This window comes from Carassius gibelio, chromosome A17 (assembly GCF_023724105.1).
Source record: "Carassius gibelio isolate Cgi1373 ecotype wild population from Czech Republic chromosome A17, carGib1.2-hapl.c, whole genome shotgun sequence".
In the NCBI taxonomy this organism is placed as follows: Eukaryota; Metazoa; Chordata; class Actinopteri; order Cypriniformes; family Cyprinidae; genus Carassius; species Carassius gibelio.
The window spans coordinates 16688325-16716167 of NC_068387.1; the positions used below are offsets into that span (position 1 = coordinate 16688325).

The 27843-nt window shown below is 34.8% G+C and overlaps 2 protein-coding genes across 3 annotated transcripts; both read right to left on the bottom strand.

Moving 5' to 3' along the window:
* Window positions 1-732: 732 nt before the first annotated feature.
* On the bottom strand, window positions 733-2167 carry LOC127933571 (prosaposin). Its single transcript, XM_052530630.1, has 4 exons — window positions 1933-2167; window positions 1281-1375; window positions 1120-1191; window positions 733-1037 (listed from the first exon to the last, which is right to left on the bottom strand). Exons 1-4 carry the CDS (start codon window positions 1979-1981, stop codon window positions 873-875), a joined length of 381 nt encoding a protein of 126 aa, XP_052386590.1. The 5' UTR covers window positions 1982-2167; the 3' UTR covers window positions 733-872.
* A 4549-nt stretch (window positions 2168-6716) lies between these two features.
* On the bottom strand, window positions 6717-27575 carry LOC128031371 (SH3 and cysteine-rich domain-containing protein). Of its 2 annotated transcripts, XM_052619588.1 has the most exons (12): window positions 27221-27575; window positions 22274-22628; window positions 18157-18186; window positions 16130-16230; window positions 13166-13247; window positions 12936-13042; window positions 11812-11893; window positions 11383-11450; window positions 10205-10299; window positions 9300-9351; window positions 8449-8586; window positions 6717-8352 (listed from the first exon to the last, which is right to left on the bottom strand). In XM_052619588.1, exons 1-12 carry the CDS (start codon window positions 27326-27328, stop codon window positions 8254-8256), a joined length of 1317 nt encoding a protein of 438 aa, XP_052475548.1. In that variant the 5' UTR covers window positions 27329-27575; the 3' UTR covers window positions 6717-8253. The 2 variants fall into 2 exon arrangements, with proteins under 2 accessions (XP_052475548.1, XP_052475549.1); XM_052619589.1 differs by lacking the exon at window positions 18157-18186 and having other exon boundaries at window positions 27221-27574.
* Between the last annotated feature and the right edge of the window lie 268 nt (window positions 27576-27843).

Genomic DNA, 27843 nt, shown 5'->3' on the forward strand with positions numbered 1-27843 from the left:
TTTGGCATGGCTTTGCTAAATGATAGACAACAACTTTTATGAGAGAACATAATGTATTTTATTACCCTCAACAGAAAACAACCAGAGTGAGAAAATCACATGAAAATGAATGATTATAATTGGCAAAGTGTTGTACATAACGGAAAGTTATTTCCATAGCAATGTTTTCTTCATCTCTCTCTCTCTCTCTCAATCTATTTCTCCTTCAGTAAGAAAAGCCACAACTGACCAGTGTAGTGTGTAATCAACTCTGCGACACCATTGTATCTGAGTACACTACTTCATTATGAAGGTTTATGAAATCAGGTCACTGAAGTCACTGCAGTGTGATTAGGATGATAATTCTAGCAAGCCATTGCTGTCCCAATTCTTGCATGTACAACAGTGTTTATGTCATAAAGAAAAGATGAGTAAGCCTGCACTTAAAGTGTGCAGACTTTCTTTTTTTGATGACATAAAATGTGTTAGCTGTTGTTTTCACAAGGAGAGTTAAACTGCTTATTCATGTCCTGTAAAGGAGCTGACATAATGTTAAGCAATCCCACAACACCACACAATATTTTATCATATATATATATATATATATGTGTGTGTGTGTGTGTGTGTGTGTGTGTGTGTGTGTGTGTGTGTGTGTGTGTGTGTGTGTGTGTGTGTGTGTGTGTGTGTGCGCGTGTGTGTGTGTGTGTGTGTGTGTGTGGTTATCCTAAGAAAACTGAAAAAAAGTCACTACAATTGAGAGCCTTAACTTTATTGTCATGAAAAGTATGTAGCAGACTTTTTATAAATGTTCTCCACTTATTCCAATAATGTGTAACAAATGATAACATAAATAACATTCCAATTCTTGAAGTATTCACATTACTGTTTTGTTTTTATGTATATCTTTTGCACAGTTTTAATTTGACACAGATGGTCGCTGCTTTGTCTCCAGACAGCAGCGCAGTGACCAGTTTATTCTTATATTTTCGCAAAAAACCGGAACATCCAGGTATTTTTATTTTTGTACAAATATTATCAAGCTTTCGATTTACCTCCTCCTGCAAAAAAGACGAGAACAAATCAAGAACATGAGAAAACATTTAGCATGCTTAACGTGTACAAATATTATGTTTCACAAACCTTATTAGCATTTTTTCCAATATATGATATCAGTTTTCTAACGATGGCCTTACAAACAGAACAGTATATAATCTGAGGGAGAGATAAAGGGAGAAAGTTGAATATTGCTAAAGGAAAGAAATTTGTGTTTTGCATTTTTCCTCTAAGTGGATATGTTTAACCTGTTTGTTCTCCGTTGCTTTGTCATGATAACTGAACTCCATCTCCCTCACAGGATTCGGATGCTCAAAGTACTGAGACGTTCCCATCTGAACATCTGAAATGCCAGAACATCAGAATATGTTACAACTTTGGTGCATAAAAGGAAAAAATAACAATTAAATTCATATCAGGGGACACTACAGAATGTTATAGGAATTGGCGAGGCAACAATTCAGTTTATTTGCATATGCCATAAACATTGTGCATAATACAATTGCATACACAATGGTGTATAATACAATTATTTCTAAATTGCCAAGATATTGTTTTTAATTCTTTAGTCTAAATATGAAAAGTTTATATAAACTGTTATTAAATAAGAATTCAATTACATTAATAACAACATCATTAAAAAGAACTGAGGGTAAATACCACATTTTAAAATTCTTAAAGATGCAAAGTTTAAAAAATACAGTAATCTGTGACAAATCTCCTGACACATGCGCAAGTGAAATGGTAATTGAAAACTTGACTTTGAAGTTTACCCTCATTAATTATTATTATTTTTTTTTTAATGTACTAGTACAGTTGACATCTGCAATTGTTTTAAACATTCAGAATTCTGGGTTTACATTTGTTATAAATCACTTCGAATACAAGAGCAAATCTCACCTGAACAGAACACAAGGGACGCCAGAAGAAAAACAAGTGATTTTGTCATCTCTCTGTCAAAGTTTGCAGCAATCAGAGCACTGCACGCTATTATGCCTGAATACTATATTTATATAGTAAGGGAAGATTCCAGTTGCTGACATATAACACCTTGATATGCAATAGTGCTGTCAGCTTTTTACACTCACACTTCATGTGCCTCATGTGCTTGTTTGTTTCAAATGTTTACTTGTAGCCTATGTCATATCTTAAAAAGTATTTTTTTTAATTATACTTATATATATGTATGTCACTGAGTCACAGCCTACACCCTCTCCACATGCCACGCCTCCTCGTTTACAATCTCCAGAATTCTGAGCACCTGTCCATCATCACCAAGCTCTCATCCTTATAAGGACTATCACTTCCCCTTACTCCTCGTCTGATCTAGCATCGACCCACATGTACTTACCTGAACCCTTGCTACCATTGTTGTTCCCCTGGATATCCATTGTTCCTTCCTAGTCATTTCCTCTGTGCCGCCTTCTGATTCTGCCATTTACTTCCATCACAACCAGAGCTAAGTTCCAACCTTCTTCGTGTCAAGACTATTCCTGTTGCTTCACCTGAGTCTGAAACCTCTGTCACAATAAATACTGCTAAACGTTCACCTAACTCTGTGTTCCCGTCTTGTGTCTGACTATATACATATACATACATATATATATTATTTTTATTTTTTAAGCCACTTAGGTATACTTAAAGAGAAAACACTTTCATAACTGTTTTTTTTACAAATTGCACTTTTTATGTCAAATTCAAAGTTTTAAATTAGATTTTAAATCTTTGTTTTAATAATCTAAAAAATTATATTAAGTTATTTGAATGACATCTTATGAATCCTATGCTAAATGGACATATTAGTGAATGAGTATAATTGGCAAAGTGTTGTACATACCGGTAAGTTATTTCCATAGCCATCCATCAAACTTTTCAAGGTTTCAGAATGTGAAGGCATCTCTGGATCCCACCAAACAGAAAGAACTTCATTTTCACTCTTTGCTAGGGCTTTTCAGGAAAAGAAAAAGATCAAATAATTATTTTAATTTGCATAAACTGAATGTTGATAAAGTTCTCATAACACAGAATACACAGTAAATCAAAGACTTTATACAGGACCACGAATATTTTCAGGAATATTGGAATTGGGCCTACCTGAGCAAGAGATCAGAAAAACTGAATATATGATTGGTAACGTTTTCAGATTCAGGTGCTTCTCAATAAATTAGAATGTGGTGGAAAAGTTCATTTATTTCAGTAATTCAACTCAAATTGTGCAACTCGTTTATTAAATAAATTGAGTGCACACAGGCTGAAGTAGTTTAATTCTTTGCTTCTTTAAAACCCACCAATTCACTCAAATTATAAACCTCATAAGACCAAAAAAATGAATTATCGGCCTTCTAGAAAGTATGTTCATTTACTGTACATGTACTCAATGCTTGGTAGGGGCTCCTTTTGCTTTAATTACTGCCTCAACTCGTTATTTGTTAAATACGAGCCAAAATCATCATGATTAATAGAACCAAAGATTTAAACTACTTCAGTCTGTGTGCATTGAACTTATTTAATACACGAGTTTAACAATATGAGTTGAACTACTGAAATAAATGAACTTTTCCAAGACATTCTAATTTATTGAGATGCACCTGTACTTTTAAAATAATCGTGTACTGATTCTTTCTCAGTGTTCTATTCGTTTTCTTCATCTCTCTCTCTCTCTCTCTCTCTCTCTCTCTCTCTCAATCTATTTCTCCTTCAGTAAGAAAAGCCACATCTGACCAGTGTAGTGTGTAACCAACTGTGCGACACTATTGTATCTGAGTACACTACTTCATTATGAAGGTTTATGAAATCAGGTCACTGAAGTCACTGCAGTGTGATTAGGATGATAATTCTAGCAAGCCATTGCTGTCCCAATTCTTGCATGTACAACAGTGTTTATGACATAAAGAAAAGATGAGTAAGCCTGCACTTAAAGTGTGCAGACTTTCTTTTTTGGATGACATAAAATGTGTTAGCTGTTGTTTTCACAAGGAGAGTTAAACTGCTTATTCATGTCCTGTAAAGGAGCTGACATAATGTTAAGCAATCCCACAACACCACAGTGCTAAATGTCTGCTTTGTATATTATTACTCTGATAGAGCCATTTTTTCTTCTTTTAGAAAAACTGTATTTAATTTTTTACTGTTCCTTTAGAAAAGTGAAGCAGAAGTAATTAATCCAAGAGACAAAACCATACTAGAAATGCATCCATTGCATGTAAAACATTTTTACATACTTATTTTAAATTCTAAATAGTTAATATATCCCTATCAATCTACTAGATTAAATCCTGTAACAATTCTTCTAGTGGAAAGTTGCTGATAAGACCAATTTTTCAATAGTCCAAAGTGCGTCCATTCATAAGTGCTCCAGCTGTGAATAAAGGCCTCCTAAAGCGAATCGATCAATTTTTGTAAGAAAAATATCCACATTTAAAACTTTGTAAAGTAAAAAACGTGGGGTATAAACATTATGAATAAAATTAAGCAGATGAACTGAAAAGAAATTAGAGTAAAATCTAACCTTTAAAGAAAAAAGGAATTTCTAGTACATTTCACAAAGAAATTTTATTTGATTAAATGTTTGTTTGTTTTTTAAGTAGAAAGACTAAAAATATTTTCCTTTTAAAAGCTACTTCAATTATCTTTTATTATTATTATTATTATTAGTTACTGATCTTTAAAGAAGAAAAAAAGACAGAAAATGTACCTGTCTGCATACACATTACCTTCACATCCTCTTTTCATATCTTACAATTAATACATAAATATAATTCAGCTATCACACAAACATTCAAATGGCAATTAAATTGGGATGCATGCACGATTTAAATTAATTTAGTTTAATGTCCACCGAACAGACACGTCTTACCCTTATTTGACTGTTTTCAAATGTAAGATGTTACAAACCTATGTGGCTCCTAAACACTAGGAAACAATAGTTTATGTATGTTAATATTCTCCTCAAAGCATGAATAATATGTAATCTGCACATAAACATAGGAAAATGACTTTTATATGAGTGCTTAGAAACCCCAAATGCTGCCTCTGGGGATTTTAATCATGTTTCTCTATCACTATCTGTTTTTTTTTCTCTTCTCTTCTTCTCTGTTTGTAGACAATTGGACCAAAGATGCCCTGGAGATTTTATATTCCAGTGTCAAGAAAGAACAACACAAAGGTGGAACTAGCACAGTGCATGTAAACGTGGCATTGTTTTGAACAGCACCAGCGAACCCACGGAGACGTTCTACTCGTCTGTAATGAGCACTGCGTATTGCTGGCTGGACAACAAGAGCTCAGACCTTTCCAGGCATCTGATCAAACTAATTAGGGAGGCCAACTCTATTACCAGGTTCACTTCAGACTCGCTGACGGCAGTGACAGAAGAGGACGATGGCAAAACTATTTAGCTAATTCCACCTGGAGCCGTCGGACAGTACAGCGTCTCCTTTTATTCTGACTGGTGTAATGATCCTGAACATCTCTGATTGAGAAAGATTCTGCATTAGTACTACTTTGTGCACTTATATATTACCCCGGAAATATTTATTTTTTTATTACACAACTCATTATGACAGTCATCTACCAGTCAAAATTAACTTGATGATTCCATTATTAATATTATTGTAAAATTGTTGTCTCATCGCTAGGCCAATTCTTGTGTACATTTAAATGGAGCAATTTGTTTTTAGTGGTAGCTTTAAGATAACACATTTATATAGGTTTATTAAAATCAATGTTTCATAGCTATTTCACCCAATTTGAAAATAGGCAGAAAATTTTCTCATCCTCAGGCCTTCCAAGATGTAGATGAGTTTGTTTCTTCATTGGAACAGGTTTAACCAAATTTAGTATTACATCACTTGTTCACCAGTGGATCCTCTGCAGTGAATGGGTGCCGTCAGAATGAGAGTTCAAACAGCTGATAAAAACATCACAATAATCACACAACTCCAGTCCATCAGTTCATGTCTTTTGAAGCAAAAAGCTGCATGTTTTTAAAGATACAAATCAATCATCAAGATGTTTTATCTTTAGATATTGCTTTCTCCAGTGAAAAAGTCACCATTTCTGAATCGGGAGAGAAATATGCACAGATCAAACACTGTTTACAATAGAGGATTTTGTTGTGAGAGGACAACAGGGCCTTTTCACTGGAGAAAACTATTATTAATTATTATGGACTCATATTTTGGCAATGAAGCAACACAAATACTTTTGTCTTTTCCCTTTATAAGACATTAATTTATGGACCGGAGTCGTGTGGATTATTGTTATGTTTTCACTGCAGAGGATTCATTGGTGAGCAAGTGATGTGATGCTAAATATCTCCAAATTTGTTCCAATGAAGAAACAAACTCCTCTAAATCTTCAATGGGCTGTCGATGAGCACATTTTAAACATCATTTCTATTCAGTTTTTTGGTTGAAGAATTCCTTAAATATAGAAATGCGCAGGACAACAAACAGATCAATAAATAAACTTTAATTCTGTACATGAAGTATATACACAGCAATATCATGATGCTGTACAATCAGCCAGTTTCATTTAGCTCAAATTAAAATATTATCAAAAGACCAGACAAGATGAGTTAAATTATATATATATATATATATATATATATATATATATATATATATATATATATATATATATATATATATATATATATATATATATATATATATAAAGGCAACTTATAAAGAGACAGAGATTATGTATCATTGAAATGAACAATACATGATGCCTATTCTTCCATGATTAGACTCAAATAAATAATAATAATAATAATAAAGAATTAAAAATCTTTACTGTAATCATCTTTTAAGTCATACCTGCTGTAATGGTGTATCAATTCATCTACATCTGCTTCATTTAGCTTATTAATATTCAAAATTTAAAAATTTAAATTTTTATTTTCTAAAATGTCTTAATAACAAAAGAGAATTAGTACATATGACATGTAGCACATATATGTTTAAGAGACATCTGAACACACTAGGACATTAAAAAGAAAGATTTGTTCACTGAAACCCTCCACATGGTTTTATCACAGCCATGGAGTGTGTTTGATCAAGGAATGTCTATGTTCTGCTTCGAATTAGAAGTGATATCTGAAAACACTTTGAATCCTGCCTGACACAGCTGAGATCTGTTCATCCTCTGTTCTCAGAAGCATGAGTGGAAATACCATTTCGGGAGTGCAAGTTAAATTAAACTAATCATCAAATTCTGAAGTATTATGAATAACAAAAAACACCTGGACATTTATTGGAAAGAAATGCAGAAAAAAAAAGATAATTTATTACATAGTGTTAAGACAGGTATTGGATTTTATGGAAATATGTGAAGCATTAAATATGTCGTTTTTAGAAGTAAGATATTTCAAAACAATGTGAGTTGCTATAGTGAATAGTGGATAGTGGAAAGTTCTGTGGTTGATGACCTGCTACACTGACATTCAATAAATTAGATCCAGAATACATGACACTGACATTCAGCAAGTAATGAAACACACATTCAGTGGCCCCAAGAACTAATTGGACATTCAAGCTAGAAATGAAAAAAAAAATTGGAAATCAAAATATCAAACCATGTGTCATTTATCTGAAGGAAATATAAATTTCCTTCAGATAAATAAGATAAATAAGTTTTTAAAAAAATAACTAGCCCTGCATCTTGGGGGGAAAAAACTGATTTGCAAAAAAGGCCTCATACATGTGAAAACCAGCTGACAAGTGAACAAATAGTTGTAAACTGGCTCAGAGGAAGATAAAAGTCATGTCTTTGTGGCAGTTTTTCTTGTAATTAAGGGGAAATACATCTTAACCTTACAAATGGTTCTCGAAAAATGCTACAAAAAGCACATCGCATTTTGTGAGAGAGTGTGATGTACTAGAGGAAAACAGGCACAATTTTTTTTAACTTTTAACTTAGTAAGCAACAAGTATTGGATTTCATTCAGCAAATACGATTGGTTGAAAAAATTGCTTAGAAAAAGTAAGAAAATCTCTGGCATCATTTGTTTGCAGATGGTTGATAACTTAAATGTCCTAATACTCTTTGGGGTCACTGTATATTCTTCCATTGTCACAGAGGGAGACGGGTCCCTCCTGACGAGCCCTCCGGTGTCAAAGATCACCCAAACAGTCTCAGAGGAAGTGTTGGAGTCATCACCCTGGAAACTCTTTCCTTTTCTTTAAATTGACCATCTCTTCTCTCCGTTCTTTCACTTCATACATTCTCCAGGACGTCACAGGGCACGAATCCTCTCTTTTTCCCGCTGGCTACTCTGATGAAGCCATTGTGTTCATCCTCACCGCTGACACAAATCTGAAAGTGTGTCGATACACCAGCATTATCAAGCCGTTTGTGGTGAGAATCCAAGTTAGAAATGATTTGAGGCTACAGTAAGTTTAGTGTACTCACTTGTCCCTCCTTCAGGGTGATCTGCCCTTGCTCCTTACAGCCAATAAAGGTTCGGTTACATATGAACACCCTGTCGCCAGCCCTCACCTGATGGGCAAAGGATGCTGGGAAAAAACCTATTCTGTCTTCAATCACACCCTGGAATTGTCACAAGAACAAAAATTTAAAACCACATCTTAAAATATACTATTGATTCTGCAATCATTTTGACATAAATGTTGGTTTCTCACACAAAGCATCATACAGCATCAAACTCTGTACTGAAATATAGCACAAATATAGACATATATAAATACATATAGACCACTTCATTTATTTTTGATGGTGCTTTTGTGTTCTTTTAAAGCTTGAAAGCTTAAGTCCTCATAAATTTGTAATTCCTTGGAAAAGAGCATTGAAAATGGTTTTCACATTTTCTCCTCTTGACTTAACAGTAAGAATTTCTGTGAATTTGATTTTGAAATACTTCAAAAAGAACCATCCATGTATTTTGGTGAAATGCATTACAAATAATATTACAGTACTATAAAATTATGATACCATAATGAACATTTATGCATTTCTTTTTATGTATTTGGAAATTACTATTTGTGAGCATCGTTGTTTTAAAATCATTAAATTAAGGCTGAACTACACTTTGCCCAGATTTATTCCCCTGATTTACAGTCTAGAGGAGTCAATTCTGGTTGCTTAGCTTCAGACTAATTCCCTTTTTCCATGAGTTTGTTGTGTTCAGCCTTTAGTGATACAGAATGTCACATTTGTAGAGAATCAAGGTTTAATCATTTACGGTTTTTATTTATTTATTTATTTTTTTAATCAAACATTCTGCAAATCTCTAATAATCTTACCTTCCACCAGTCATCATTGGAATCATCTGCCAGGATTATTCGATCTCCGGGTCTGCAGGGAGAAAGGAAGGAACATTTTAGACAAAATAACACATTACATCCCCTTTCAATAGCTGGAAATTAATTATGCAATTAATTTAGGATTCAAAGCTTTGATGAGGCTGTTCTGAAATTTAGCGATAGCTTCATTCCATTACATGAGGCTGTATGAAACTGAACATGGAAAGGGATACAAAGTCAAAAATCCTCTGCAGTCTTAGTCTTCTTCTGAGGATCTTGGAATCAGATCTGAACCAAAAGAAATAAAAAAGTTCTATAGTTTGAAAGACTGTAAAGTGAAATGTGTGTGCAGTTAAATTCAGCTGCAGCATGGACAATAACACAGCGGTCAAAATCAAAGTACCAGACCAAGCCTCTGGGAAATCCACTGGTTTATGTACTTTTAACTTTATAATGCTGTATATTTATAGTCCATGTTCAGCCTGTTATGAAGAACCAAACCAGCCTGTATTTACTGCAATGAAGAGTTACAGTGGTAAATTACCATCATTCATTTATCATTGTTATTTGTTATTTATTACTAAAATCAGCCCCTTTTCGTAGGAATAGCTGAAATATTTTTGCAAGCTCAATGCCCAGTTTGCCTGCACCTTAATCACAAGGTCATGTATTAAATAGAAACAATATAAAAGTGAAAAACTGACTCAAACTAAAAAGATTGCCTATTTAATATTCATGTTTATCCAAGAGTGTGCTTGTCAGTGTAGGTAAGGACACAATATGTTTTCTGCATATTAATTAAAATATTAGTATCTGCTGTTGATATCAAAAAATGAAAAAAAAAAAAAAGAATAAAACAGCAGCTTGTGTCTGTTTTAAAAAGCTACAAAATGTATTCTTCTCACCTCATTTCTAGGTCTTGGTTGTCTTGGGGGGTAAATTCGAACAAAGCCACATAAGTATTGAGCTGCAGTGGGTCCCTCTTCAGCTCTCTGTCTGACTACAGTTTAAACATACAGGGACATAAACAAGAAGAGACTATTACAAATCACATCACAAATCAAGAGGAAATATGCTGAAATTGTTACTCTCTTTACTCCAGTTAACACTTCTCAGTCTGATATAAAGATAAATACCAGCCATTATGTAAAAAATTGAAATCAGAATTTAATTGGGAGTTTGGAGAATTACTTTAGATTTTATTGCATGTTTCGGTTTTTTTTTTTTATGTGATGCAATTAAAGGAAAATATTTCCAATAATAAAATTCTATATATAGTCATAATTAAATAAAGATTGATTCCATTATCCATACATTACTGGGATTTAAATATTGGCTAAAGTGGGAGTGTTACTTAAATTTGGACTTTTTCCATGATGTCTTGGGAAATTGTGAGTGCAAGCAGGCAGGCACACACACACACACACACACACACTCAACTGGCCTAAGAATAGTTCAGATGTGATTAAATCCTGACTCTGAATCATGAGTGAATGAAGTGCATCTAGCTGCATCGTATCAATGTCAGAAAGAATCGACAACAAATTAAAATAATGACTAAGCTTATTTTCCTCTGGCCTGAAATGTCATGACTCCTATGTCTCATGCACTGGTGCTACACAGCAGAAACAAGTAGCTGTAAGGTTTTTAGTCAGTAATATTGTGAAGAATTATTAAAATTTATAATAACTGTTTTCTATTTTAAGATATTTAAAAATGTTATTTATACCTTTGATGGAAAAACTAATTTTTCTTATTTAAAATTTCTCTTTATGTTGAAAACAGTTATTTTGCTTAATAGTTTTGTGGAAAGCCGCTAGTTTTAAGGATTCTTTGATGAATAAAAAGTTCAAAAGAACAGCATTTATTCGAAATATAAATCTTTTGTTCCAATAAAAATTTTTACTGTCACTTTAACTTTGTGTTCAATGAACTGTATGGTTCAAAATTTCACTAGCTTCTTGGTAGTAAAGATTTTTAGGTATGTGCCTATACTGACTGACCCACAGACACATGAAGATGGCTTAATAAACATTATGGATCTTATCATAAAGTCTTTAAAGAGAGATGTGGTGATGCTTACAGGTGATTCTTCTGATTTCCTTTCAGCAATATGAAAATGTTCTGTTCCATTCTCCAGGGGTGTAAAAACTAAAACACACAACAAAGGAAAAATCAATGAGTAAAAACTGTTGATCATGAGCAAGCGAGTCATGGCAGAATAAACCTGGCATGTTTTCTTTTCATTGCACAATGTTAACTTTATGATGCAATTGTAGTGGGTCATTGTTCCGAGTGGTGAACTGATTACCCAAAAATACCACAGATTCTCACAGTCATGCTGGCACCTATGTTTCACCAAAGAATTAATATCTGCACACAGTCATGGGCACATGAATTCACTGAAGCTGGGGTCAGTCTGTGATGAACCGGAGGCCAGTTTGATTTTAGATTTTTGAACATGAACAGGGTTTTTGTTTGTTTTTCACACGCTAAATTATACACTTCTTACCGTTGTCACTGGGTTTCCTGATGAGTTGAGCTCGACTGATGTGGGCCGCCTTTTCTTCTGGTACCTGAACCACATCACTGGACTGAACAAATGATAAAAACACAAGTTCTCTCACATACACAAGTCCCAAGAAATGTCTTTGTTTGTTAAAACATGACAAGATTCATGTTAACTAATTATTATTCAGAGATTTACATCTATTAAGTACCCTACAAACTTATCTTTCTTTTGCAAATCATTTGATTTATTTCATCCTGGCTTCATTCTGTCATGTGCTCTCTCTGTTCTCTCTCTTTCATCTTATTCTCTCCCTTTTTTGGTTATATTTGCTTTAGAGAGACCATCACTTCCTTCCAGGGGGCATGTGTGCCTGTTTGTTTCAATCTTAGATTTTCTTACAAATAACGTAACTACACATTAGATGGTTTAAACATTCACATTCACTCACTGACATGATGAACTTGAGTACGAAAAATTTAAGTATTAAAACTAATGACAATGTCCTAATATGTTGCTACAAATAACGTAATGTTGACAACATTCTTATTTTATAACAGACTGCTGTGTAAAGAAACTGCATCCCTATGATAATGTCTCTAATAGAAAAATAAAACTTCTTATGAAGAGAGGAAATAATGGACCTGAATTATGAGAGAGAGCATCTCAAGGACATTCAATTGAATTGTCTTAAGTGTTTTTTTATTTATTAATTATAATAATCATAACCATTTTTACCACAACCACTTTAAACACATTAAAAATGCATTATCAATATTTTTTAAAGCCTAAACTGAAGTGGATCGCCTGAATGTAAATGATGGATGCATGTTTACTATGATAAGTTTATCTCTCTCTCACACACACACACACAGACACACACACACACACACACACACAAGCATTACATCTATTCAAACTGTCACGTGCCCCTTCAGATAGAATTGTATGCAACTTCCAAAAAAAGCATTATTTGAATATCTGAAAATTCAGTTCACACAAACATTTGTTTAAAGCACTTTTTTAAATTATATTTTAAATATGTTATTTGATTTGATACACTAATTGGAATAATGCACTTTTAAAAGGTACAACAAATGGGATAGCAGTGAACAAGTGTTTCTTACAGAGTTTCTCTGTGGTGACTCCGATCCACTGGTCCGCTTGGTCTTTTGTGCCAGAGAGGTTCCAAATCTCAGAGTCTCATACACCGGGTCAACTTTACTGCCACAGGCTAGGATAAAAGGCATGTCAAAATACTACAAAATATCAGTGAACAGGATGATCAAGCTGGTGATGCTATGGCATATTGTGCAGAAGTATATATATAAAAAAATGAATGCAGCTTGTTACTCACCAATAGGCATAACCTCCCTAATGCAGCCAAACTGTTCCTGAATCAGCAGAGGGGAGCTAGAGTATCTCCGAAAACCTTTGGGCTGCAATCACACAAACAGGATCAGTACATTTTATTATTTCATTAATCCACTTTTTTTATACACAGAATTTATTTTCATATGCATTTTTTTACCTCAATCGGAGCATGTTAAACAAAACAAATAAAAACACAATATCTATTTATGCTAAATAAGCACATCAAATCAAAACCAAAAATCACCAGTTATTGATTCTCAACCTGAAATTTTTTCCCTGTTTATTATCGTGAAATAAAACCAACATCAAACACAAACGTAAATGTAAACAAATCACAAGTTATGCATTAATCACATATTTTTATTACTTTCAATGGCTCTTTAGGCTTAAGATCTGGTTAATTTCTGCTATGGTGAAATTTAAGATGATCCCATCACACTTAAAGACATCACACTTCACTGTATTCTTTTTAAAAAGAACTGTACGGAAGAAAATGCCATGATTATCAAATAATGGTTTGGTATAAAAAGCAAATACATATATTGAATATGTATCAGACACCATCAAATCACTAAAACAAATACTGAGATAACACTAACTTTATATATTTCTCAGACCTAGTATACACTAGTGTATCCTCAGATAAATGTCCTGGTTGTGTTCTCACATAAGGTGTCCTGCTTTATTGCTACATTAGCTGCTGTATTACCACTACATATTTGATTCATGTCTGGTAAATTTGCTGTTTTGTCATGATTTAAAAGGTTCACAACACTTTAACGATTAATACAGCATCATTCTGATAGCACTTATCTTAATTTTCAATAAGATCATATACATGACAGTTAATGAGGCAAATGATTTTATACATGTAAGATTTATTTACACTGCGATTCAGTGCTTCAATCAATAAACCAAGCTCCTGTGGCTTAATTAGCATCCAGCAGCACACATACAGAGAGCCCTAAAGAAGAAGCTGGGCTCACTATGCCCTTATTTGTATTTGTTGTGTTGAGTTCAGGGCAGGGTGTCTATGCAATCAGCATTACAAATCTGCTTTGAAGACTTCTTCGTTAACAACAACTGTGGTTGGGAACTAATTTAAGTACCACTTGAACCAAGAGACAAGCTCTCTAGTGCTCCTACGTCACATTTCTCCAAGAGCTCACTGGTGAAGCGTGTAAATAGACATGTTCAGTGCTGAAGTAGATGCTAATTAATGCATTTAACAGAAGTGCACTGTGTTAAAATACAAAAGTGAGACAACCAAAAAACTTCCATGTGATTAATTTGCTTAATCAACTAAAAGAACAATAACAGCTACACCATGCAATGTTCAGTTGAACGTAATGAGAGTTTTAATGGTTGACTAACAAACAGGACTCGGCTCATGTCATGCTGGTAGTAACGCACTCTGAAAAGCACTCGTGGCTCAAAGGTTCTCACTGATCAGACAAGCCAAGAGAAATAAACAGAGTTCAAAAATAGCAACTTGTTCACTTTAGAGCAAAAGTGGAATTAGAGCCCAATCCTGTGGGGAGTTGTTCTCTTTTTAATCCTGACCCCCCACAGCAATATTTTCCATCTGTGAGAGCCCACTACATCATCAGAAGACTTGCTATCTCAACCCACTAGTCTGAAGCACAAGCCCAGCATTTCTTTGTACTTACTGTGTTGTTGATCTCATAGTATAGTACTAGAATCAAAAGTGTTGGGTTCTAAGAATAAAATAATTTTTTTTTTTTTACAAAAAACACTGGTCAAAGGCAATTCTACCCACAGTTCTGTTGTGTTTTAATTCAGAAGTTGATTTTGTGGTGGGGTGTTTTTGTGAACAGTTCCTAGGTTAATTATGTGATGTGTTAATAAATGTTAAATGTTTTTATTTGTCTTATAATTCCTTTTAAAGAGCAGAATGGCTGCGATAACGCAGATATATAATACAATTAAAAGAGGTCATGAAATGGAAAATCAAAATGTCCTTGATATTAACATATACAAGAAGATATTCCACAATAAAAACACAGTGCAGGTTTCATACCTCAAAGCAAACTCCCAAGTTTAAACATATTCATTTTTGTTTCCCACCCTTTTGAAATACCAGCATTTGAAATCACCCTATACGTGACATCGCAATTTTGGAAATTAAGCTTTATTACCGCTCTGGCCATCATAAGCATTAAAATACATGTCAGACAAGATGTGGGGGAGGGATGTGGATACAATGTGATGAAGGTCACCAATGTGTTTGGACTAAGGTTTTTTTTTTTTTTTGATAAGTTAGTACTTTTAGTTAGCAATTATGCATTTAATTGTTTTAAAGTGACAGTAAAGAATGCAAACTCTAAAGTATGTAAACCTTACATACCCCAAACATTTAAACGATAGTATGTGTGTCTATTTAAAAGTTTAAAAAAGAGTGAATTTGCCAGAAGAGTCGTGACTCGTGGGTCCCCTGAGTAAAGCAAAGAGGTCTTTACATGATAGATGCATCTTGATATTCTGTATCAGCTAGCCCATCTTTCTTCTCTCTCACTTTCTCCAGTACACACCAGAGAATCATTACCATTCATACTCACACATAAATTCATGGAAGGAAAAGACAGACTGATGAATCACACCTTCAAATCCCCAAAAATAGCACAGTGAAGAGTAACATATCTTAACACACACACACACACACTACAAATCTTCACCTATACTGCCAGAAAAAAAAAAACACCAGGAAAGTGATACTGCAAATTTTATGTATGGTCTTGGAAAAGTGTGTTTTCTCTCAAATGTCATATAAAACCTCTTCATACAATAAACAAACATAGGCCAGCCTGATCAACATATGAATATAAACACTGAATACTTGTTCAGTTCCTCATTCAGTTTTCAAAAGTAATCAAATCAAAGTGAGGGGGAAAACACTCTATTCACATAAAGTAAAAAAATGTCTCACCAATTTCCCCAAGCATCTCTGCTGTCCGACTCGATCCAGGCACTTGTTGTGGATGCCCATCTTGCAGGCTTTGCACCGGAGGCCCAGCTTAGCATTTGTGCCTAGCAGTTAAAGTCATATTCAATTAATATCTGGTTTAAAAGTCTCCTGAGAGCAAAGGTTATTTGTACAAAACAATGTTATTATATTAAAGTTAAACAACAGAAGGTAATCAATAAATACAAGTCAGAGTTGGAAATTCCCACATTTGCAGTTCTGCTGGGATTATCATCATCCACAATTATTTCTTAATTAGTAGTTTCACATGAAATTCCATATAATTCTGTTGGAACATCTTAAAATATTATGACACTCTTAAAAATAAAGTTTGCAATAGCACACTTTTTTTCTTAGTGTGACTTAGATTTAGTTATCTAAAGATTGTTTTCCCACTAAAAAAGATCCTTTTGCGTAATGAAAAAGTTTCATGGATTTGGAAGGTTCTTCATGGAACCAAACACTGCCAATAGAGAATTTATTTTTAAGAGTGTGGGGGTGCAGTTCTGCAAGTGTTCAGGTTGCTAGTCATCATTCTGGACGTACATTTCTTTTGCCTAAAAAGAAGTTCCCTTATAAGAGGATCATCAAATTATGACTTCACAGTCCTGGAAACACTTGCAGAAGCCAAACGTACAGGTAGTACTGGAAACGGGAAAATGCAGGTGTTGATGCTAAGCTGAACAGAAGCAGCTGAAGACAAACGAGAGCAAAAAACACATGTACAAGAAACCATCTAACATAACAGCACTCCGAATTCTCTAACAACTATTATAATCCTACTCTTATATTTGCTCATTTTCACAACTTGATATCACCGCACCTGGTGCTCAGAACATGCATTCAGAGATATAGTTTCATTGATTCAGACACTTTATGGAAGGTCTTAGAAGAAGGAAGAACAAAAAAGGAAAAACTATATACATTCTTAGCCTGGTTTCAATATCTGTACAAAACATCTGTGTTTGCTTGTAAGCAGATCTCCTCCACAGAAGTCACAATGTGAAAGCAGCAAAACTCTGAGGTTGTCAATAAAAATGCATACAAAATGTAAACAAAACAAATTCACCAGGGAAGAGCATTTTATAACATCCATTCTCTGCTTTTTCCAGTAACAATACTTACAATACTATACTTGGGGCAAAAAAAATAAAAATTAATAATAAAACCATTCTTCAATCCATAAATGCCTCTGACTCCTCTGATTATGATAGCTCAGGGAGGTAATTATTTTAATATTAACATTAAAATTGTGTTTATTTCTTACAGATAGTTGTGAACGATTCATTAACCAGTCCAAACAGCTTTTTCGCCATTACAAATTAAGCAACACTTTTTGATGCATGCTTCTTTGGATGATCTTTGGGTAATGAAGAATTAATCAGGCCTAATTGCATTCAGAAATTTAAAAAAACTGCTGTTGTGCAGGATAAGCATAAACAGATTTTGTTGTGGTGAGACAATAAATACTAATTACTGAAATTGTAGTGTGTTAAAGTCACTTTCCAGGTGCTTCCCAAGAGCGAGCAGCACTTTGAGAATAAAGCCACCTATTGGTTAAAGCCTCTGTATCTTCCACTATATCTAAGCACACAAATAGGATATTTTCATTAACTTTGAAACCACCAGAACAAAAGTAAACCATCATTTACAGTATATAACAACACCATGCATAGCAAAGCTCTGGACAACAGCACACACAGAACAACATAATGTTCCTGACAGTAATGAAGCAACAGAAAAAAAACTATCCCATCACAGAATAAGGGAATTGATATTGACCTGTCTGGAGAAAAATTCTATTAAGCATCGGTTTGCCAAACATATGAGCAGATACTTAATCATATGAATTTCCGGAGAGTGCTGAACAAGTCATTATGAGCGCAGAAGCAGGGAGATGGAGGGTCGGGGTTGGAGGTGGGTGAAGGGAGTTATCTATTTTCATTCGGTTTCTAAAGAGTTCAATTCATCATCAAACAGAACAGACTTACCGAACACCTTGCCTGCTCCCCCTTGGCAAGCTAAAAAAAATTACAGGAGAGAATCCCTAATGTATTACAATTATTCCTTATAATATAAAGATAAAATGGTGGTCAAACAAGGCAACATGGCATTAGTTACAGCTCATTCAATGTTTGTAGATGCTGATTTTTCAGAACAAACATGTATCTCTGAAAACTGCAATGCGATAGCCTTAAAATCATTGTTCACCCAAAAAAACATCTACAAGCTCAAAGAGTAAAAATAATTATATTTCCTTATTTTGAGTGACTTGATGATTTAAAATGATAAATGAAAATGTAGTTTTGAATAATAAATATGAATGTGAAATGATTAATAGGGGGAAAACATCAGGTCGCGCTGTTGTCACAGGGCTCATTTGCCCCTGTCTGCTACAACAAGCTGCTTCCAGCCATCCATCGATTAATCAAACATCACATGCTCGGTCCACTCTTTCATGCCTCCCTGTGCTGATCACTTCAGCCTTTGGAAAAAAAAAAATCCTTCAATGCATCTTTAATGTGTTTAATGATTGCGTATTTATGTGTTGAGTATTTTATCTTGGGTTGAGTGGTGATACTGGGCAGAACAATCATAATGAAATCTATTATGCAGACGCCATTGACTCACAGATCTAGTTCAGGCCAAGCTTCAGTAAAATGCCTGAAAGTAATATTAGAATATTTCGTCAAAGTCATTAAATGTTTGGTCTTCGTTTTGGACTTGTGCGCCCTAAAGGAACAGAGGGAAATTATTTCATCTTTCAAAAACACTTACATGCAAGCTGCATGATATGCTATGTGGACTTAATTTCAGTGTTGTTAATGTCATCAGTTGCCCAATGGGATGGGAATCCACCCACACAGACAGCCAACCATATTCCCAATATGCTAAGCCTCCTTTTATACTCAGAAATACAGCATGGCTTCTGTGTCTTTAGAAATAGATGCCTCCGCCTTAGCCAAACATGAGAGAACATCAGCATGAAAAATGTGTTTCTCTCCGATCCAGAAAATGTTGAATCATTTTAAAATGAGCTCAATATGAAGTATTAGAGATACAGCACACTTGTTACATTTTCATTCTGAATTAAATGCACAGTCAGTTCAAGGTCAGTAAATTTCTTTACAGCTGCACAACTGACCATTATTAAAACATTTATAAAATTTGGGGTTTAGTGTGCATTTCTTACATTTTGGCCTTTTAGAAGAGACACATTTTACACACCCTCTCTACTTAATTTGTACACCGAAACTGTCAACAGCCAAAAAACATGCAACCAAAAGAATAATGTAATTTTTGGAAAAATTATTTTGCTTAATTACAGCTTAACTGGTAAATGATCCCCAATACGAAAAAAAAATTGGCAAGTAATTAAATAAAAAAAACTAACTTTAGGAAAAGAAATTTTTTTTACAAATTTAACAAAATAAATACTGAAATAATTTTTTGTTTATTTTAAATATATATCGTTTTCTATTTTATGATGGATTTCCATAGTTTAAGATTAAAAGTATGGGTCGGAGACAAGAGCTAAACAATAAAAACTACACATAAAAGGCGAAATATACAAAAAAGTTCAAAGTAAAAAATAAAGGATCAAAATAAATGATTGCATGATTAAAAAATGAAAACCTAAACTCTGGGTCCAAAAAAGTGGTCTGAGTTAAAGTAAGCAAGCAATCAAGTTAAATATACAAACTTTTAACCACAAATCTCTGAACAGGAAACTAAACATAGCAACAGGTAAGGTATCTGTATCTCTGGTTCAAATCCCCCATTCACCGCACCACTGGCTATAACAAACGAGCGTGGAAAACAAAGGCATGTGATGCTGAAACCCAGTTAATTTCTGGATTTGGGTCAATGGCACATGGGCTCATATTTAATCAACCTGTAGCGATTTGGGTCAAACACAAATGAACAGGTATATGATCTACCCGTGGAGATTTGGGTCACACACAGGTGTCCTGACATCCGATCCATACGGGGAGATTTCACGGTTTGTTATTTAGTAATGACCCATTATTCACAGCAGGAAATTGAGACTCGACACACACAAGCAAAAGAACTACAGCCTCAACTCCAGGCAGTTGGTGAGATCTCATGAAATTTACCTTCCTGCATGGCAGTAATCAGAATGCTGTGGGATAATGAACCGACAGATCATTCCTCATCTAATGCTGCACAAGCTCAGGTTTCTCTACATTTAGCACAAAGCTTTGAAATGCATGATTTGGCCTCTTGATGTCCTTTTCATGAGGATGTGCCAGGATCGGATCTGGAGCCCTGCCCTCATTAGTGTGCTCTTCTGAGGCAGTGTTAGTGAGGTAAAGAGATGATGAGGCCTGACAGATCCATATGCCAGCCACAACCAGAAACACACTTAACACACTGTACATTCACATACAAAAACACAAAACACGACAGAGTATTCTACATGTGTGTGTTCTTCCTTGTGTCTTTCTTTTCAAACAAGTAGACATCTAGCTGAACATATTATGCTCTTAAACACCACATGAACTGTAAGTTCAAATCTTTATTTTAAAAACCACCTCACTGCTTCAGATTGAAGAAACAACTCATAATTGCATGACATAAAATCCAGTTTGGACAGATGACTCTCAGGGGGGTAATAAATATGGGGCATGAAGCTTTCGATCCGCTGCAATATACTTTGGTTTGATTTACTTCTGTCTGACTGGCCTTTCTAACAATAAAAATACATTTTGCTGAAAGGTTTTTAAAAAAAAAAAAGCCGAAACTAATTTATGAAACAAATCTGGAAACAATTGAGGCTTAAAAATCCCATATAAAGTCACTTCTCTGATGCCCTTGTATTGAAACAGGACATGTGGATGGGACTTGTCTTTTTTTTTTTTTACCTGATAACTGTCACTGACGTTTTTGAAGATAGACTTGAATGTGCATGATACAAACCTAAATTTTTATAATTCATGACTGAAAACATTTTGTAACATGATTTTGATGTGCCATTTACATGGTAATGCAATGTCTGATTTTATAATGCGTTTTAAAGGATGAATTTTGAAATATTATGTTTTCAAGTGATATATAACTTCTGATGATTTCTAAAAAGTGATAGAGAAAAAGGCAAAGAGGAAGTCTTTTTTTTAAACAAAGGTCAAAGCTCCTTTTGTAATGTAGATTTCTGAGGGTGCACTCTTGTCATAAATTAATCTATTACTTTTCCTACATAATTTCTTAACAAAACATATTGGTAAACTATATATTTGGGAGTCTTAGACCTTTAAAAACGATATATAGTTTGTCAAGATTAGATTAGATTTGACTGTAATATAGTATAGTCAACGTAGGCGTCCCCGTATACGGGACGGGGTGACAATTAACAGGTTAAATAGCCACAGCCCTGCCGAAACACGTTTTGCTAGAATTTTATTCTAAAAACATTCTAAACAGCAGCACAACTCTTTTCAAAGCTGATAATATTTTTTTTTTTTTTTAAATCTTTAGCACCATATCAGCATATTAGAATGATTTCTGAATGATCATGTGACACTGAAACTGGAATAATGGCTAAATTTTACTATAAATAAATACTATAATTTTAGTATTTTTAAATCATAATAATATTTAAATTTTTTATGTATTTTTGAATATATAAATGCAGCCTTGGTGAGCATAAGAGCATTTCTTTCAAAAAACAGATCAGTGAACAGAAGAGTATATGTGCCACGTTTGGTCAGCTTTTAGGAGCGCAGTGATATGACCTCAAATCTAACAGACATTGACTAACAGCCACAATACATCGATTTTTATCTCATGGAGTCTTTAATTCATTACGTCGTGCCACTCTATCATTGTTCACCGCTCTCTAAGTGGTCAGATCATTGTGTGTTGGCGTCGTCCACAGTAACAAAACATTATTGTCTGGTGGCCGGACAGCAGATGGGTAATAGAGGTAATTTTAGATTAAGCGTTCGATCATCTAATCTATAATCATTATGTTAGAGATCAAAATAGGCTCCTTTGTCTAAAACACAAGCATGGTTTTGTTTGTGGGTTTCCTGTGTAATGAGATTGCAAAGCTGTTGTCAGTCACAAAGATAAAACAGGTCCTCTTACCTACAATCATGTGGTTGCAGACATCACAGAAATGGGGCTTCTTGAAGATGTGCTCTAGAAAGGTGTGTAGGTTGGGGTCTGCTGGGCGGGGGGCGCGGGATGGAGAACAGATTGTGATGGGCAGGTTGCCCGGGATGACGGTGGGCAGCGGAGGGGGTGGTGGAGGAAGGGACATCGCTGAGGACGCTGAGACAGACACACCGATGGTGCTCAGGTGACCTGTGCTGCTGCTGACATCCGAGAGCAGTTCGGTTTGAAACTTCACATCCTCGATGGGCCGCTGGAAAAAATTATCCGCACTTTTGCTGCGAAGACTCTTGGTCTTGAAGGACAATGAACGCTTTAGCCTCTGTAGCTGAAATAAATGTAAAACAGAGTACAAAATTAATCTGATTTAGACTGATCAAACTCATATGACATTAAAAAAACAGCCCCCAGAGCATTAAACTCTAAGTGGGCGATTTCTGATGTTTGACAGGTGTCAAATGAGTGCATTCTCACTAAAACAACCTCCAGATGATTATACTCTCTCTCCAGCCATCATATGTTAACCCAACTCAACAAGGCTAAAATGACAGGTTATTCATGTTCATCTAACTCACTAAGCATCAAAAGGCTTAATGAAAGAGAAAAGAGGAAACGGAGAGAAAGATGGGCTGTCATGTCTCTTGGTACGTAACCTCTTTGTGCGGTGCACATTACCCATGGTATCAGTCATACACTGACAGTCCTCTAAATTAGCTGACAACACCCACCAGGATCATCTTTGCCTACTTAAGATGTCCTCAAGGAAACAGGAACTTGCACTACTTCCACAAGGGTATATTTTTAATAATAGCCAACAATATATAGGATGGGTCAAAATGATAGATTTTTCTTTTATGCCAAAAATCATCAGGATATTAAGTAAAGATCTTGTTCTAGGAAGACATTTTGTCAATTGTTTTTATTTTTTTATTTTGTCAAATATAGTAAATCTAAAAAAATGCATTATCATTAGTCATATGAATTGCTAAGATCTTCATTTGGACAAATTTCAAGGTGATTTTCGCAATATTTAGATTTTTTTGCATCGTCAGATTCCAGATTTACAAATAGTTGTATGTCGGCCAAATATTGTCCTATCCTAACAAACCGTACATCAATGGAAAACGTATTTATTCAGGTTTCAGATGATGTTCAAATCTAAAAAGAAAATGTCAAATTGACCCATATGAATGGTTTTGTGGTCCAGGGTCACATATAATACTCTATACTGGTCAACAGGGCCGTCCTTAAGGGGGTGCAAATGAGGGGTCCACACACCCCTCCAGAACGCGATCACGAACGGACCGAGAGGGACACGCACCCTACATCGCACCGGGCCCAGCATCAGCTAAGGATGGCCCTGCTGGTCAACCACAATTCTGAAAATAAATTATTGTGTAAAGGATCAAAGAGTAAAAATTTCTTATGATTTTCCTTTTTTTTTTTTTTACTCTGCCAACATTTCCACTGCTCACCAAACAAATAAAAGCAAATCTAAATAAATATTTCTATATTTTTTTTTGTTATTGTTTCTTTGTGTCTCTGTATAATATATAATATATATACACACATCTTTTGCATCTACAATCATTTTTTTAATTTTATATAAATTAGTCAAATAATTTTATATCAGCACAATATTTTATGTGCCAAATAGTTTTTCGACAAAATTACTATTTTAAAAGAAAACACAAAAATCTATGATTTTAAGTAATAACTGAAAATTATACTGCACTAATAGATAACTCCAAGACAGCTATGAATTTATAAACACACTGTAGCTGGAAAACAATAACATATAATGCAAATTATTATATAATTGGTTTATAATTTTCAGCCCATGCTCACTGATACTTTAAAGTCAACTGGCTTCCATCAGAAAACCATCTGTTTAAGTTTGCAAGACATAAAAACATGTACAAGATAAACAAATGTAAGGTTTAGTGCCATTGCAGAACTGGCCTGATCATGCAAGTGATGGTTCTATTTGCTGGTCTAACAGCCCTTGGCCATCTTTGTGGTGGGGGCCCTATGTGTGCATATGTTGTTTTTTTTTTTTAGATCTATGTGTGTCAGAGAGAGCGACGTATTGCCCACTTGGACAATCTTCTCACATTATGTCTCGACCAATCAAAATAGTGAATGATTGCAATGTGTTTAGTGAGCTGCATGCCTGTGTATGATGATGACCTATTGATCTCTGATGGCCACCAGAGTGTGACTGATCAATTAGTCCCTCCCTCAACGCTCATAGTTCACGGTCAATTTACAGAAAAGGTCCCCTACAAGCAGCTCTTCCACCTGAAAGTCCTGTAAATTACATCAAATTAGTTATTAAGTTGCAAATGCTGTTGGTTAATAAATTGGTTTTAAGTATTTACTAACATTTACTAGGCACTTGCCTTGTGGCAGAACTGTAAACAGGCTATCAAAAAAAACTCTGCCTAGTTTAAGTCTCACTATGCCTGGCAGCTACAATAAAATTAATCAAACAGGAACACACACACAAAAATCAACTCTGCTTGAAAATGTACATGTCTGGGTTTTCATTTTGAGATTTTGAGGACAGGTTCCTCACATATAAGAAATTAAGTAATAGAACTGTCAATATATTCCCTTTTGCACAGATTACAATTAATGAGGCAAATAGGACCTAAAATAAAAGACCAACCAGATAATTTAAAGAAATTTGACATAAGATAGAACTGCACTGAAAGTACCTCTTCCAAAAAAGAATGACCAGTTCTGCCAGAAAATCTCTAATCTTATACATCTATTAGAGATCAATTCTGCTGCTGTCAGCACCAAATGTGTGTCCTGCTCTACCCTGAAGGACGACGCTGAGATATGGAGCTGATTAAGGTGGAAGTCAGGTATTTTACAGATCAAGATTTCTGTATTTAGAGAAAGAGGGACACATTTTATAAGGCCTGCTTTATTCTTAACACATTTCTATCTCATCAAACACAAATAAATGAACAAAAAGCAATCAGACACAAAGTGGAGAACAGAAGCACTGACAGATTAAAATTCACTTTGGGTTTTAGTCATAAAAGGTGTTCCTGGATCAGTTAAAGGTACCATGTGGTCATGAATATGATAATTTGGACAGAAATAGACAGATCTTGGTTCAGTAATTTAGCTGTGAGATGCTTGATAGATAATGATAACATTTTCTGATTATTGTGTCCAATTTTTCTCTACATGTAATATCTTAATTATTACTCTAGAAAAAGGTTCGAACAAGGGATGTAAATTAAATTCTCCCATTAACAACTAATGAGTCATATTTTTTTAGCAGTACATTACATCCTTATTTGGCATATTCTCATATGAATTCTGCAAATGACATCCAAAATAACGGATTTGAAAAATAACCTTTTGTCATAAATCAAACATAATGTGGTTTCAGATTCTTTCCATTTCAAAAATAATTTTTCCTTTTTCAAACAATAAAAAAAATCTTAAATTATGATCTGAATTCAAACATTTCCACAGGGCTTCAGTAAATAACAATAAATTGTAAGTGCTCCCACTGCTGAAAGTGAAAGCTCTCAATTACACACAAATCCCTCAAGACGCCTCCGAAGATCGAAGGCAATATTTAACACTTTAATGCCGTGGATAATGTACAAATGTAAAACTTTCGCACTCAGACACACACACAGTTTGACTGAAAAAGAAATGTATGGGGAGGAGGGGAATGACACAAAGTAACTCAAAATATTGAATCAGTTTCTGAATAACTACTTAAATAAAGCACTACTGTCTTGCAGCTTTTAATCTCTTCTGATTTAAATACAATAAATATACACAAAATTCCCAACTGGCATTGAGCTCTAAAAGCACAGTGACCTGCCCAACATTTGAGGATTGAATGTAGAACTCTGGGCCACAGATGACCCAGAAAAACAGATGAGCTCAAACTCAGCGCCAATGTGACAAAAGACCACCCGCTACAACTTCACACATCAGATTTTAAATCATACACAACACATCACACATCAAGGTTGAACTTAAAAAAAAAAACTTCAACTAGGACTCCTATGAGCCCTATAGTAAACAAACAACAAACAACTAAAAATGCCAGTGTGGGGTTGTTTCTGAATTTTGATTATGTTGTGCACAATGTTACTGTTAGACATAAAGCAACAGATGCTTTACAATTTAAAATGATCAAAGATCAATTGAGTCAAATATTTAACAGGTGAGACAGAGGAGTGTTATTGTAATACATGGCGAGCTAAGAACACCATTTAGAAAATAGATAGAAGTGTTCAAGTAGAAAATGACTCCTTGTGAATTTTTAAAAGGATTTACATGACAAAAAAATTAGATAAGAAAGTAAAATTTCACCCATGTCTTAAAATGTCATGTTAGAGAATTTTAAATGACAGAACTGATACCATCTGCACCATCTGTTGTTTTTGTTGTTTTAAATGGGCCCATTTATATTCGTATGATTCGCTATTTTGCATTGATACGATAAATTGTTACTTTTTGTTCACCATTTTGAAATAAATAACTTTAAATAAAACAAGGTTGAGCAAGGTGATGGGGTGGCATAACAGTCATTTGAACAAGTAAATCTGTTTAGCCGAACATAATAAATCCATGCACTAAATGTAAAACGCCCCTCAGTAATGTTACATTTGTAACAGCGTCACTCTGTATACACTATGTGATCACATTTCACACGAATGTAAGTGATAGCCTACAACTCATTTTTAGCAGACGAGTAAATTAATATTATATCAAAGTTTGAGACATACAGCGTCAAAAACAGTCGCTAAAAACAATGTCACAACACGGTCTCTGTAGCAGTGAAAGTGGGAAAGGACGCGTGAACTGACTGCGCACTGTATAAATCTCTGACGGTTTTCTGTGACTGATGTTTTTTACAAGATGTGAGTTTCAAACCTTTGACTCCTGCTGACCGAAGGATGTGGGCGACTGGGGCTCACGGTGGTCCCGTTCGTTCTCCTTGCCCATCGTGTCCTCCTGAATCATGTTCGCTGGCGGAATCATGTTGATAACAGTTCAACAGCACCAGTCTGTGGGTTCGTCTGGGCACCAGTCGCGCTCTACATGTTGCGTTGAGCTGGAAGTTCTAAACTGCCGATGCGCTGCGAAAAAATGGTCTACAATATCGCACTCATCTATCGACTTTCCATCAGTTTGTACATTGCATAGTAGAGACGCAGTCCGCTCGAGATGAACTCACTTCATTAGAGTCAGTATCGTCCAGCAGAGTAGACTGACTAGATCAGACTGTGGATCAGCCAATCAGACCCCGCTGTAGGAGGAGTTTAGGTCTGATTCATTCCCATCCTTTTTAAATGGATCCAGTTTGGCTCTTGTCACCTCTATTCTTATTCTTCACATTCATCCTATAATTGTGAATCTAAAAATAATAGTGTTAATGGTTAGTGCTACAGTTTTTTTTCTATTTCTGGATTTAATTGTATCTAGAGTGCAATTTATAGGGGGTTTGGAGAGGATCTGGCTCCCAATTAAGGTTTAAACTTTGAAGAAATTCGTAT

Bases quoted from the DNA above. Each gene is read 5' to 3' on its own strand.
- LOC128031371 (XM_052619588.1), bottom strand. From the start codon at position 27,328: ATGATTCCGCCAGCGAACATGATTCAGGAGGACACGATGGGCAAGGAG. The intron at 22,629-27,220 runs GTTTGAAACTCA...CATTTATTTCAG, and splicing joins TCGGTCAGCAGGAGTCAAAG to CTACAGAGGCTAAAGCGTTC. The intron at 9,352-10,204 runs GTGAGAAGAATA...TTCTCCCTGCAG, and splicing joins AACCAAGACCTAGAAATGAG to ACCCGGAGATCGAATAATCC.
- LOC127933571 (XM_052530630.1), bottom strand. From the start codon at position 1,981: ATGACAAAATCACTTGTTTTTCTTCTGGCGTCCCTTGTGTTCTGTTCA. The intron at 1,376-1,932 runs GTGAGATTTGCT...CTGGCATTTCAG, and splicing joins GTCCCTTGTGTTCTGTTCAG to ATGTTCAGATGGGAACGTCT. The intron at 1,038-1,119 runs GTTTGTGAAACA...TCTTTTTTGCAG, and splicing joins TTGGAAAAAATGCTAATAAG to GAGGAGGTAAATCGAAAGCT.